Below are 12,944 nucleotides of genomic sequence, written 5' to 3'. Positions count from 1 at the left end.
AGCTGTACCTGTTGGATGCATCAAATCTGTCTCGTGTTGGTGGTTTGACCTTCTGAGCTATAGAAAGGGAAGCCTGACACTATGATGGGTAGAGCCTTTCAGAATGGTAACTCATGTGTGAAAATGCTTACAGAGCACTGCTGAGAGAGAGAGCGAGAGAGAGAGAGAGAGAGAGAGAGAGAGAGAGAGAGAGAGAGAGAGAGAGAGAGAGAGAGAGACAGAGAGAGAGAGACAGAGATAGAGAGAGAGAGAGAGAGAGATAGGAATTATTGTGAGATGTTGGATATCGTAAAATGTCCATTCCAAACTCATGAGCATTTTCCTATTAAAATGTAATCTCCAAAGCCCATCCAGGAATGACTGGATTCGAAATAAAATAGACTGTTCACGTACCAAACACTCATCTACATGCAAGGACGGGAATAGGGAAACACCTCCTGCTGACCTTTAACATAGCTTCTGAGAAAAGAGAAGGTGTGTCTGAGAGACATAAAAACAATTACAGAAATAAGAGAGGTGCTAGAGAGATGCAGGCAGGCACAGAGAGAGACAGAGACACAGACACAGAGACACAGAGAGACAGAGAGACAGAGAGAGAGAGACAGAGAGAGCCCGGGAAGACAACACTCTCTCACCCAGAGGTTTGCTACCTATATGTTCCTATTAATTTCAGCCTTATAATCAATAGAATCAATAGCAATTTCCAGAACCAGCTCTTCCAGAACCAGCTCTTTGCAGAGCTGCACATTCAGGACCACGGACAGCAACTGGAACTTGTGGACGCTGTACAACAGAATACAGACACACTCTCATACACTACTCAACAGGGGACAACCGCTGCAACGTTAATTGTGTTCAATTATTTTCCATTTTTAAACCCTGCTATGGCAGAGAACAGTCAGCAACAGACAATAGTTAACTGCAATTATTTCTCGGCTCTGCTTTTTCAGACAATTAGGGCTTATTGACAAAAGGAGAACAGTTGTTGTATGAGGTGCCTTTGAAGTCCTCGGTCACTGTGGCACTACAGAAACAGAGAAATACTAACTCATGGTGACAGCGAAACACAAATAATTGACAGAAATACTGCAGACTTCTTACAATCCATGTTGAAATTGCATTTGATCCCCAGCCAAGTTTATAAATCAGGCAGAACACCGTAACTAAAACAAACGCCATCATTTATAGTCCACCATCAAAACAATATCGTTCTCAATAGGACTAAAAAAAAAGTCACCCTGTCACTGGCTTTCAATGTCAAAAAGCAATCCCCAAGTCTGTGTGTCTGTCTGGATAGGTAGGGATTTGAATTTCTACTCACTTTTAAACAGGATCCATTAAAAATAAGATCCTTCTGATGAATTCAGTTGCTAGTAACGATGGATGGCCCGATAACTTCTACCCAAATGCCTCTAATCACGTTTCACGCCTCCTCACCATTGCTGACTAAATCCAACCAAAGAACATGCGGAAAAAGGCAGAGCTATTCGAATCAAAACAACCTTCAGACCATCTCCTTCTTCCCTCAAACATCATCTTATGTGCCAGGGAACAGGATGAAAAAAAATAATTGACAGGGATGTGACTAAAACAGAATGACAAAATCTCTACGTGATATTATTACAGGGGAAGGCAGAGTGTGAAGAGGATCAAACTGTCAAGAAAAACTGTTTCCACTGCTTCATTTCTCTCCATCCTACATCACGCCCACACACCATGACACTACTATAGAATCACTCAAGCACAGAGCAATGGATGTGCAGGTTCATTTCTTGCAAAGGTGCAACAAAATAAAAACAATATTTGCCTCTTTTTTTCCTTTTGGCCACGTACGTATTTGGAGCTGCAGTTTGAGATGAATTTCCACTCTGTCATAGAAACATGTGCGATACTGTTCCAAGACAGACATTTAGGTTTTAAGCATATTACATGCATATGAACCTTGGGAGTTTACCAAACATGGCTCTCAGAGAAGAACAAAATCATGCAGATTGTCTGGAAAATTGCACTTGGCATAAAATCTGTTGTTGTTCAGCAGTGATTTATGTCAGCAGGATGTACCATTTCCCCAAATCAGTTGAAATACCACTTGCAGACCCATGAGCTTTTCTTATGTCATAAAAGGAAAAACGGGTATTTTAGTTACTCATAGCATTCCTCACCTGTGCAGAGCTGACCGTAGCAGGGTGAAGTGTTGGTTTTACCAGACAGCCACCAGCACCATCTGTTTGAAGTGACAGGGGAAAGTCAGACCCTCTTCCGACTGTTGCAAGAAATGAAAATGATAATTTCAGTCGGCTTTCTTAAGAGTGGGTTGCTGAAAGATATCAGGATGATATTATATTAACATCTGCGACGAGTCAAGATTTCATGACACTGGCTGTCAAAGAGTGTGGCCCCACGAAGATTTACGTTGACTATGAAATATGTCTTTTGGTTAGTATACACTTACAAGCTAGTGAAAACAATCTAAGAAATGACATGAACATTGAAATGACATGAACATTCATCCACAGCAGCATATGCGTAGTACGAATGGCAATGTCTCCAATTGGTGTAGGGTCGATCATGTGCGCATTTAAACCATACTCACAGAGGCAGATCTTAAATTGATCCTCGTCTTCTAATGAATCTGCATATACACTGGTACGAGAAAGTCACGGTGTGCCAAAATTAAGATTCAGTTGCGTTGCACTGAGGCGCTGGGTCTCGCGGTCAGTCCTGGAGAGAACGCACCGCTCGTCTTGGTGCCTCCTCGCGTGAAGGCTACTGTCTCATAACGTCGCCAACTCAAAACTGACTGCTTCGTAATTGGTTCACGTTATGCATCCCCCATGTATTGGTGTGCGATGAGTTAAGCATCCTAACCTACGTCTTTTGGTATTTTATATCTACAAAATCCCAATTCGTCTTTAATCCAGTTTACCGTGCGGTGGTTTGTGGAATGCACCAATAGCCAAGACAAATGAGTCTATGAATTATAGACGGTATAAATATTTGTATCACCGGACAGGAAATTCATTTCACAAAAACGCAAGTCAAAAAATGAGTGTGTATTTTTTTGGACTGATAAACACACGATGACAGGTGCTTCTTTCTCAATGTTTGAGATGTTTCGCCATGAATACAAACAATGCACATGGGTGTAGGCGCAAATGAGTGGAGTGACGGAGACTACCGAAAGACGCAACCCCCGCCCCCCCCCCCCCCAAAAAAAAGAAATCACACTAGAAACATAAGCGGTGACAAATGTAAAAAAGAAAGAAAAACAACATAGCATTGAGTAAACGGTAGCCCTCTTACATTTCAGACACATTTTTTGTCACAAGAAACAGCGCGATCAGGAGCAGCAGCTCGCGGAGCCTGGACTGCAGAGCCAGGGGAGGGGACGTTCCAAGGCAGCTGGCTTTACTTCGCGCTGCTCGTGCTCACACAGACTGCGCATGAAGTTCACACTAATTACTGGATTGAGTGGTTTTACTCTCCCAAGGGATGTTTCAAGTTCCAGCCCACTCAAAATTATCAACAGTAAACCTTCCAGTTATAATCGGCCAACAGTTTGATATAAAAAGGAATCTGAACAATCTTATAAGTGGTTGTAAATCGTGTCGGACAGCCTAATGGAAATGCAAGTGGAATCATTAAAGAAATCGAATTGGAAAGCAATCCAAATGTGTGCAACCTTAAACTTAGATCCAGGCGTCCAGTGCCCTGAGATCTGTAAAGGATTGCCCGTGACCCTGTGCTGTAGTTGGTCAGCTACACAGTGTCCAAGGTTGCATAATCGTACATCAAAAGCCACTTTGCACCACTCCTTTCTGGCCCAGCTCCAACTGACAGCCTAAGCAGACCTAGCCTCCATCGTTTACATCTCAATACCTTGTCTCAGCATCATTTGCTCACTGCACAACAGGACTGCAGCAACGCGCAGAAGAAATGTCACAAAAGTATTTTATCATAGCCTACTCGAAACGTGTTTGATGGAGCAAAAATCTACTAATGTAATTCGACAGTCATGGCTGTTTGTTAATATGTGTTTGTATTAATAAGTATGACCAGGTTTGTTTGTTTTATCCCACCTTTGTCTTTAAGTTTTTGAGAAACTGACAGTGTCACACTTTGTGAAAATGTATGCCTGCTACTTGATATGTCATTCAAAATGCAAAGTCTAGTATTGTCCCCCCTGTATAATCAACTGAAGCATGGCAAACCTCTTCCTTTTTTTCTGTTTTCGCTTTTAGTCCTGTTGTAATCGTTTCACAGTCCTCGCAGAGAGTCCTCTGCAAGCTTACTACACCAACATAGTAACTATTTTGTTTTTAGATTAATTAGAGAAATTTGCCTTTCTGAATCCTAAAACCACTCAGACCATGCTGTAAATTGTACTAAGGCAAGCCCTTATGTACGCCAAAACCACACCTGGCCGAGGTTAAACATGACAATCCCTTACAATCTAAAAAGCCTGGAATCCAAACATACATCAGGTTATTTATCCTATTCCAGGGAGAGATTGAGCATAAAAGGAGTCGTCTATATTCAATAGGATCAATTATTCAGTAGTCTTGTAGAACAGAAGCGTTGTCTACTTACACTATATTGCCATCTAGGAGCAATGTCACGCCACTACAACAGCAAATAGGGAAGTGCTAAAAACGAGTAAATAAGGAAGAACATTACGTTGTCATTCCTTGATTTGAAAACAAAATGTTTTATGTGTTACAATATATATTTTAACACAACATTTCAGGTAAACTGAGACTAGCCTGGCAAAAAAAACAATGGTGTTTATATTTTGGTAGATCATACTTTGGCTGAACATTACTGTAAAAAATAAAATTATTATTTAAAAAATATATTTCATTGATCAAGTAGTAGATTCAACGTAGTATTGAATGGAAGTAGTACTAGTATGGTTTTCTTCTGCGCAGACCCCTTCTTGCGCGTTGATGACCGGGTGGAGGGTTTGAGAGATGTAAACAAGTCTTGACATATAACAGGGCCGCAATATACCAGCCACTCAAGACCAGAGATCGGCCCAAATCTCCCTAGCAGCCCGCGTTCATTGGCTATACCTTATTGAAACTGGAAGGCGATTGGTTTAGACGTGGTAGCGAGGGAGCGCCGTCTCGTGCACACTTTACACAACGCTGCAACTCGACGACTGAAGACAACAACAACGAGGTCTGACAGCTACGGCTAGCATCATGATAGTAGGCGAATTTCGAACTAATTTCAGCGTCGTCGACCAATAAAACAAGATTTTGCATAGACAATCATACAACGTCACTTATTTAGTTCGTTTCGGGGAAAAATTAAGGGTAGTTAAGTTATATGGTACAACAGAGCACTGAGCCCGCTACATAATACGTCAGCAAGTTCATTGTTGTTAGCTTGTCACATAACTCGGGTTTCTTTACGGTGCAACAGACTTGCCATGAGACGTTATCAACGCAGACTGTTAAATTGGAACAGTTTATATCGGAAACAAAAAAACAAGAAATAATTGATCCAACTCAGGAAAACCATTACTTCAGCTAGATGAACATTGTGCAACACATTTCTGTTACACTGGTGAGTATTAACTAAGCCGGCAAACCAAGTTGTTTCACCCTATTAACTCCGTGTGATCCATTAAGTTGCTACTTATAAATCTCAAAGTTATCTAGTTACGTTATGTGCATTTGAACCCATGGTTTAAATCTATGGTCAGTGATTCACAGTGGATGTTTTTCTCTTTCCACAGGAAGTCATGGACGAGGCCACGGGTTGTGATGGATGCAAAGTAGACCAAATGATTGAAACAGAAAATGACAACCACTCAAATCCTTCATACACCAATAAATGTACCTTTAAAGTTGTCCCCAGCATGACAAGACCAAATCAACCACCAGGTCAGATTCCTAACCAGCACAGACTGTAGACAGTAGACAAACTGTAAATGCATTTGGAATGTCAATAATCTAGTTATCCACAGACTAATCTAAACAAATCGCCTATTTTATTTCCTCATTATTAGGTGGGCGGGTCCGCCTGTACTCTGAATCTCAGGTTTGCTCTCAGATCGGAAGAGGGGACGACACAGAGTTTCAGGAAGACTCGTCACATGACAGCGACGGGGCTCCGTTCAGAGGCAGATCTCAGTCGGCCCCCGCTGCATTATGGGCCGCAAAGAAATATGGCCGCCAGTTAAGGAGGATGAGTGATGAATTTGACACATGGCTCGATAGAGGGGTAAGACATCAGGGATGATGATGATAAGAACCTAATGAGAAGATATTTGATATTGAAGTCAGAGGTTCAATAATAAATGTTGAGGTTGAATGCACAGCTAAAAACGATTGTGCTTGAATGCAAACCTAAGAAACGTAGTAAAGCTTGTTGTCGTTCTCAGGAGGGGAAGAGAGGAGTGTGCCGAGGTGCAGCCCAGCAGACGGCTCGAGGATGGTTCTCTTTCCTCTGGACTCCAAAGGAGGTGGAGGGCCGGGAGTGACAGACCAATCAGCAACAACGTGTGACTCACAGGAAGTAGATTTAACATCTCTTGCCTGAGAAATAGGAAGTCGCTCAGGAGAATCGTTTGTGGCGCCTGGAAACCACAACTGATTTTAGGGGTCATTTTAGAAATCCAATCAAATGTGACCCTTTGAACAATCATCTGTACAATGTACAAATATCCAAGCTTTCCTTAAAAATATTGCAATAAGTTGTGTGAATTTTTTTAACGTGACAATCTCTTGTGCCAATTTTTAATGGTCTGTGTAACAAAAAAAGTTTAATATATCTACATTACGATATTATATTGTTCCAAGTTTTAATGAATTAAGAATTCTCTGACATCGATTAATGCTACCAGGTTCACAAAAATTTACATTTAAATACTTATGAAACTGCAGGGGTGGAATATGGTTTGCGATGACAATAAAAAAAATACGGGTATTTTATGTTAAAGTATATATATTTCAATGGTTGACTTATGAACTACAATGAAGTAAAACAATCCATGCCAGCGAATTAAATGTTAACGTGTGCTGGAATCCGAAAAAGTATAAATATTATACATATTTATTGTGATGTCTTAAATAGAATTACTGTTTTTTTTACTTGTCAAATTTTGAGTATACATGGTTTCTAATACACTGCAAGCTTTCTGCTTACTTGCCTTATATAACAATGTTTTGAATACTGTTGAGAAGTTAAGTGTATTTGGCAAACTGGTGTATAAAAAAATATGGGCTTCACTGCCATCAGTTCTCACTGATGTACTTGAAACTTTGGATGTAATAATATTGTATTTAATAATTCACTCTTTTATAAAACAGTTGTTGACATTTGTACTTGTTTTATATGGTTTTTCTATGTTTTAACACGTTTAATAAAAATGTAAATTTGTATTAAATGTTTTCTTAATGAACAAGAATCTCATCCAAGTCAGACAACTATCAACAAATGAAATTACAGGAACATCCATCTCCAGTTTTGTAAAATGCTAAGAACCTTTCATGAAACTTGACATTACCATTTGCCGGTAAATTTTAAGTAACTTAATTGAACAATATAGGCCATGACCAAGGGCGCTGTTAAGGTTCAAACAACCCGAGTTGGATCTCTCTTGCAGAACCGTACCCCACTGTCCATGTCCAACAGTCTTTGCATCCCCCTTTGCTCCAAGACAAAGTCGAAAACCTTTCCATTCTCTCTCACCTTTTCTGGTCGCAAGGACCTGGGCAAAACTGCCACGCCCTGCTGAATCGCCCACCTAAGTAGCACCTGCGCGGAAGTTCGGCCGTGTTCGTCTGCTACCGCCACTATCTCCGGGTTCGACAACAGGCCTCCTTTCCCCAGGGATGAGTATGCCTGGAAGACGATGTCTTTTTCCATGCAAAAGGTCCTGAGCTCCATCTGTGCTAGTTTTGGGTGAAATTCCGCCTGCAGGATGAGTTAAAGAACATGTAGCTTGACTGAGTGTTGGAAATTAATGTACATTACATTTGTTAAAGGGGCAATTGACTGGGTTTTTTGGGTATTTCACACTGTTCCTTAAGGTCTCCGAATAGGGTATGTAACATTGGTTGGGTTGAAAATGGCCCGGGTGCTGTTCTATGCCCTCTGCCAGATCCTCTGAAATGTTCACGGGAAAAACCACTAGCTTTTCTCCTTTTATGGTATGCTCATTAATATTTAGATAAGCTGCGCGCTGATTGGTTGGTTGGTTATCAACGAGTGAAGCTGGGAGCAAAAACGCAACACGGCCAACAGCAGCACTCGCTGAAACACTGAAGTTGGAGACTTGAAATAAAAACGCGCAAATAAATCTATTGTGTCTACACAACACTGTTTTCAACAGATTGACTATATAACATTTGAAATGATAACATTACTTGTTTCCACTTCTGTTGTTGAAGCAAACTGGATTGACTTAGGTGGGTAGAACATTAGGCTACAGCTTAGCAACCAAACGTTCAGTAGGAGCTAAATCTTTTTTTGCGTTTTGGACGTCCATATGGACGTCCATAGACTGACGGCGATGGCTGCTGATCTTTGCATGGATGGACGGACGGCGATGCTGTTCAGAGTGCCGTCCATAGAGGGAGCATATATTTTGGACGGCGTCATAGCCGTCCATATGGACGGCGATGCTGTTCAGAGTGCCGTCCATAGAGGGAGCAGATATTTTGGACGGCGATGGATTAGCAGGGACGTCCCTCGTGCCGTCCATAGAGGGAGCAGATATTTTGGACGGCATCATAGCCGTCCATATGGACGGCGATGCTGTTCAGAGTGCTGTCCATAGAGGGAGCATATATTTTGGACGGCGATGGATTGAATGTTTAGCAGGCTGTTGAGCTAACAGAACTGCCGAAGGCTACCATAGCATGTAGCTAGCTACATTAACTTTGGATGACTCAATCTTTTGTCAAGTTAATTTGTATGAATTGCATGTTAGTGCAATATTTACGCCTTTATTCTGTTTTTTTTACATAATCAGCAGTATGATCTCATGACAATATAGACTTGAAAAACAATATGTTATGGTTTGGGTTTGCCTATAGGCTACATTTATTTTAATTATTTCGAGAATTGTTAATAAAGACTCATTTAAAATGTTAACATTGTGTTATGACCCTATGAAATACATTGCCATTTAGGTCTTTTAAACCGTCAGTTTAAAGTGTTTTATGGGTGGATTTGAAGCCACCAGTCAGTAGCTCCAATCTTGCGCACGAACTTTGCGCACGGAGACAAACGCAAAACAACAAACACTCGCTTGGAGCGGAGACCAATGCAAAACACAATACGATGTGTTGAGCCAAACCAAAGCCGTCAAAGGCTACCATGAATGTAGCTACAGCAACCGTGGATGACTCAATAAGTTTTGTCACGTTATTTTGTATTAATTGCATTTAAGTGAAGGCTATATATTTACGCCTTTATTTTATTTTTAACATACAAAAGTAGGCCAATCAACAATATAATCTCATGACAATACAGACTTGAAAAACAATATGTTATGGTTAGGGTTTGCCTAGATATAGGCTACATATATTTTAAATATTTCGAGAATTGTTAATAAAGACTCAATTAAGATTTTAACATTGTGTTATGACCCTATGAAATACATTGCCCTTTAGGTCTTTGAAGCCGTCAGTTTAAAGTGTTTTATGGGTGGATTTGGAGCCACCAGTCAGTAGCTCCAATGTTGCGCACGAACCACTTTGAGCGGAGACAAATGCAAAACGTAATAGCCTATGGGCCTAACACTCCAAATTTTAAAATTTTAAATGAGTCTTTATTAACAATTCTCGAAATAATTAAAATATATGTAGCCTATAGGCAAACCCAAACCATAACATATTGTTTTTCAAGTCTATATTGTCATGAGATCATACTGCTGATTATGTAAAAAAAACAGAATAAAGGCGTAAATATTGCACTAACATGCAATTCATACAAATTAACTTGACAAAAGATTGAGTCATCCAAAGTTAATGTAGCTAGCTACATGCTATGGTAGCCTTCGGCAGTTCTGTTAGCTCAACAGCCTGCTAAACATTCAATCCATCGCCGTCCAAAATATATGCTCCCTCTATGGACGGCACTCTGAACAGCATCGCCGTCCATATGGACGGCTATGATGCCGTCCAAAATATCTGCTCCCTCTATGGACGGCACGAGGGACGTCCCTGCTAATCCATCGCCGTCCAAAATATCTGCTTCCTCTATGGACGGCACTCTGAACAGCATCGCCGTCCATATGGACGGCTATGACGCCGTCCAAAATATATGCTCCCTCTATGGACGGCACTCTGAACAGCATCGCCGTCCGTCCATCCATGCAAAGATCAGCAGCCATCGCCGTCAGTCTATGGACGTCCATATGGACGTCCAAAACGCAAAAAAAGATTTAGCTGCCTCTCCAAACGTTGTTGCAATCGTGATTCTACTCGGTTTCAGTTAGCTAGCTAGGCTAGCTCTAGATATCTTGCTGTAAAATAACATGACAAAGATCTGGACAAACATGCATCGTGAATTGTAGATTTTCATTACACAGGTTATTTATTTGAATGAAACACAGTCAGGAACATGAATCAACGTTAGCCCCATTGCCAATAAACTAGGCTAAATGATCACACATTCTATGCTCTTGCGTTAACTAGCAAGCTAAACTTGTTTACATGCCTACAGTCTAGGTGTTACTAGTAACAGTTACTAGCAATGCTAACGTATCCTGTATCTAAAACCTGCCTTTCTCCAGTTCTTTCAAATAGATTATCTAGACAGGCGTTAGCAATAAGCCAGACTGCAGTTCGTTTTCTGGCTATTTTTCGGAAGCTTCCCTTCTAATGCCGACTACAGATAGTCTAGCTAGAGTCATTTGATGTGTGTAGAAACGTATTTAGCATTCTACCTGGTATACTATATACAGGAAACGTTAGCATTGCTAATAACTGTTAGCACAACATCATACTGTCCTTATAGCTTGCGGTTGCAATGAGCATACGGTTGGAACAGCACCTCTTTCCAGGTTCAGCTTCCTAGCATATCCTGCTTGAAATTGTCCAAGGTTGTCAAAACTGTCTTGGGTGAAATGTTCAGAGCAAATGAATGATTGAGTGTCGAACTTTGCCTGGATCTTCTCATAGACAACAGCAGCCATGCCTGTTGAATGTTTGGCTCCTTGGGAAGACTGTAAGTGTTAGCCTTCCCTGTACAGCCTGGAACACAGCATTTACGACCGTGATCCATAATCAATATCCTTGTTATAATTCAAAACGTTCTTCTTTGTAATTCCTTATAAGTAGCCTACACAGAGCAGCGCGCAGCTAAACTAGTATGGAGATAGAAGCTACCTCTGGCTGGTCTGGATGTAAATTCTGGGGCGTGACAAAGATACAGACCAGAGCCAATAAGAGGGCGATCACCGGTCCTACGTAGGACCGGTGGCTTTGTTGAAAAGCTAGCGTTTTACAGCCAAATTTTCTCTTTTTGAGATTTGAATAGGAAAGAGGTGTCAATAGACTGATATTCACGGTATGTTCAGTTTACCCTCCGAACTGTCGTTTTTCAACAATGACAAGGTAAAATCGGTTTTGCAGTCAATTGCCCCTTTAAATTAGTAGAACTTGTGGAAATGTTGTCAAAAGACAAGAATCCCACCTGAAGCAGGGCAGGAGGCACCGTGCACGACTGCAACAGCTCTTCCAGGTGTCGTACGGTGTAGTTAGACACGCCAATAGATCTGATCGCCCCATGCCCATGAAGCTCTTCAAGAACAGCCCAGCTCTGGGCTCGATTTTGGGAGTTCTTCACATCATCTGACTCAAGTCCCTCCGTTCCTGGCCAGTGGATCAGATACAGATCGATGTATCCCCCAATACCTAACATCTCCAGGCTTCGGGCACAACCCTCTCTGGCCCTGGGCCCCGCATCAGCCGGGGACAGTTTGCTAATGAGAAAAAGATCTTCTCTGGTCAAGCCGTACTTGGGCATGAGGTTCAGGAGAGCATTGGCGAGGTCCGCTTCGTTGCCATAGACTGCAGCGGTATCAAAGGCACGGTATCCTGTCTCGAGGGCAGCGTCTATAATAAGGTGCATCTTCTCTGAGCCCTTCACGTTGTATGTTCCCAGTCCCAGGATGGGCATCCGAGCACCAGTGTTCAGTATCAAACATGGCAGGTCACAAGACATCTCAACTACGTCAAAAAAAGCACATTTATGCACTGTGAGAGATACCTAGTCAGAATTCCTGTAAGTAAACTTGAAGCAGGAACTCAAAATTACACTAACACAAGTCGTATGAAAAGATTTGGGCAAAAATTATTAGCTTGCATAGCGTGAAACACTGATAGCAAGCCTCAAAAAGATGGGAACCGTGTACAATTCACGTAATTCACATTCCTTTTGACAGGCATACTAAACTAACAACTTGTCTTTTCGTGTGCAGGCACGAGGCAGCGTGCTCTGTCCTTGCCAGCTACAGGTTAGCTACATTACCCTACCACCATACCTTTATATCCATTATCATTTGAAAACGCACGAAAAGAATTATCGGTCATCTTGTTTGTTGAATCTGGAGGTGATTTGCATCAGCTGGCGACAATCCCAATCTTACCACTCTGCTAAATGAATAAATGGACCACTCAACAGTCACGTTTTAGAAGCATTTAGTAAAAAACTAGCTTCAACCAGCAGAGGACGCAATACACCTGAGCAACGACCCCAGGATGAGCCATAACATCAGGTCTTTTGCAGATGTTAATTATGGACATGGGCTGCAATCACGACGGGGATTTCTTGATCATAGGCCCTACAGCTCGATTAGCTCGGATTTATTTCCTTTGATTGAATTGATTAGTTTTTTCGCAGATATGTGGTTGCATGCACACACGGTTGACTTTGGTAACTACTTTTGTTTGTAAATCTGGCAGGATCATATGAGTTTGTGG

General features: G+C 41.5%; 2 protein-coding genes across 3 annotated transcripts; one reads left to right on the top strand and one right to left on the bottom strand.

Moving 5' to 3' along the window:
- The first annotated feature begins 5,117 nt into the window (after window positions 1-5,117).
- On the top strand, window positions 5,118-7,396 carry bada (BCL2 associated agonist of cell death a). Of its 2 annotated transcripts, none has more exons than XM_047020310.1 (4): window positions 5,118-5,571; window positions 5,744-5,891; window positions 6,017-6,231; window positions 6,392-7,396. In XM_047020310.1, the coding sequence occupies exons 1-4, from the start codon at window positions 5,539-5,541 to the stop codon at window positions 6,488-6,490; spliced, it is 495 nt and encodes a 164-aa protein (XP_046876266.1). In that variant the 5' UTR covers window positions 5,118-5,538; the 3' UTR covers window positions 6,491-7,396. The 2 variants fall into 2 exon arrangements, with proteins under 2 accessions (XP_046876266.1, XP_046876267.1); XM_047020311.1 differs by having other exon boundaries at window positions 5,126-5,571; window positions 5,748-5,891.
- Window positions 7,397-7,474: 78 nt separating this feature from the next.
- On the bottom strand, window positions 7,475-12,598 carry zgc:110782 (uncharacterized protein LOC541358 homolog). The gene is made up of 2 exons (XM_047020309.1): window positions 11,656-12,598; window positions 7,475-7,926 (listed from the first exon to the last, which is right to left on the bottom strand). Exons 1-2 carry the CDS (start codon window positions 12,184-12,186, stop codon window positions 7,585-7,587), a joined length of 873 nt encoding a protein of 290 aa, XP_046876265.1. The 5' UTR covers window positions 12,187-12,598; the 3' UTR covers window positions 7,475-7,584.
- Window positions 12,599-12,944: the final 346 nt, after the last annotated feature.

Source organism: Hypomesus transpacificus, chromosome 5 (genome assembly GCF_021917145.1).
Source record: "Hypomesus transpacificus isolate Combined female chromosome 5, fHypTra1, whole genome shotgun sequence".
Taxonomy (NCBI): domain Eukaryota; kingdom Metazoa; phylum Chordata; class Actinopteri; order Osmeriformes; family Osmeridae; genus Hypomesus; species Hypomesus transpacificus.
Note: the sequence above shows the minus strand (reverse complement) of the source record. Positions and strands in the feature narration are given on the sequence as shown.

What these genes read in the sequence shown, in the direction of transcription:
- bada (XM_047020310.1), top strand. Translation starts at nt 5,539, where the DNA reads ATGAACATTGTGCAACACATTTCTGTTACACTG. An exon ending in AACACATTTCTGTTACACTG is followed by an intron (nt 5,572 to 5,743) that starts GTGAGTATTAAC and finishes CTCTTTCCACAG; the next exon opens with GAAGTCATGGACGAGGCCAC. An exon ending in AAGACCAAATCAACCACCAG is followed by an intron (nt 5,892 to 6,016) that starts GTCAGATTCCTA and finishes CCTCATTATTAG; the next exon opens with GTGGGCGGGTCCGCCTGTAC.
- zgc:110782 (XM_047020309.1), bottom strand. Translation starts at nt 12,186, where the DNA reads ATGTCTTGTGACCTGCCATGTTTGATACTGAACACTGGTGCTCGGATG. An exon ending in TGCCTCCTGCCCTGCTTCAG is followed by an intron (nt 7,927 to 11,655) that starts GTGGGATTCTTG and finishes CTCATCCTGCAG; the next exon opens with GCGGAATTTCACCCAAAACT.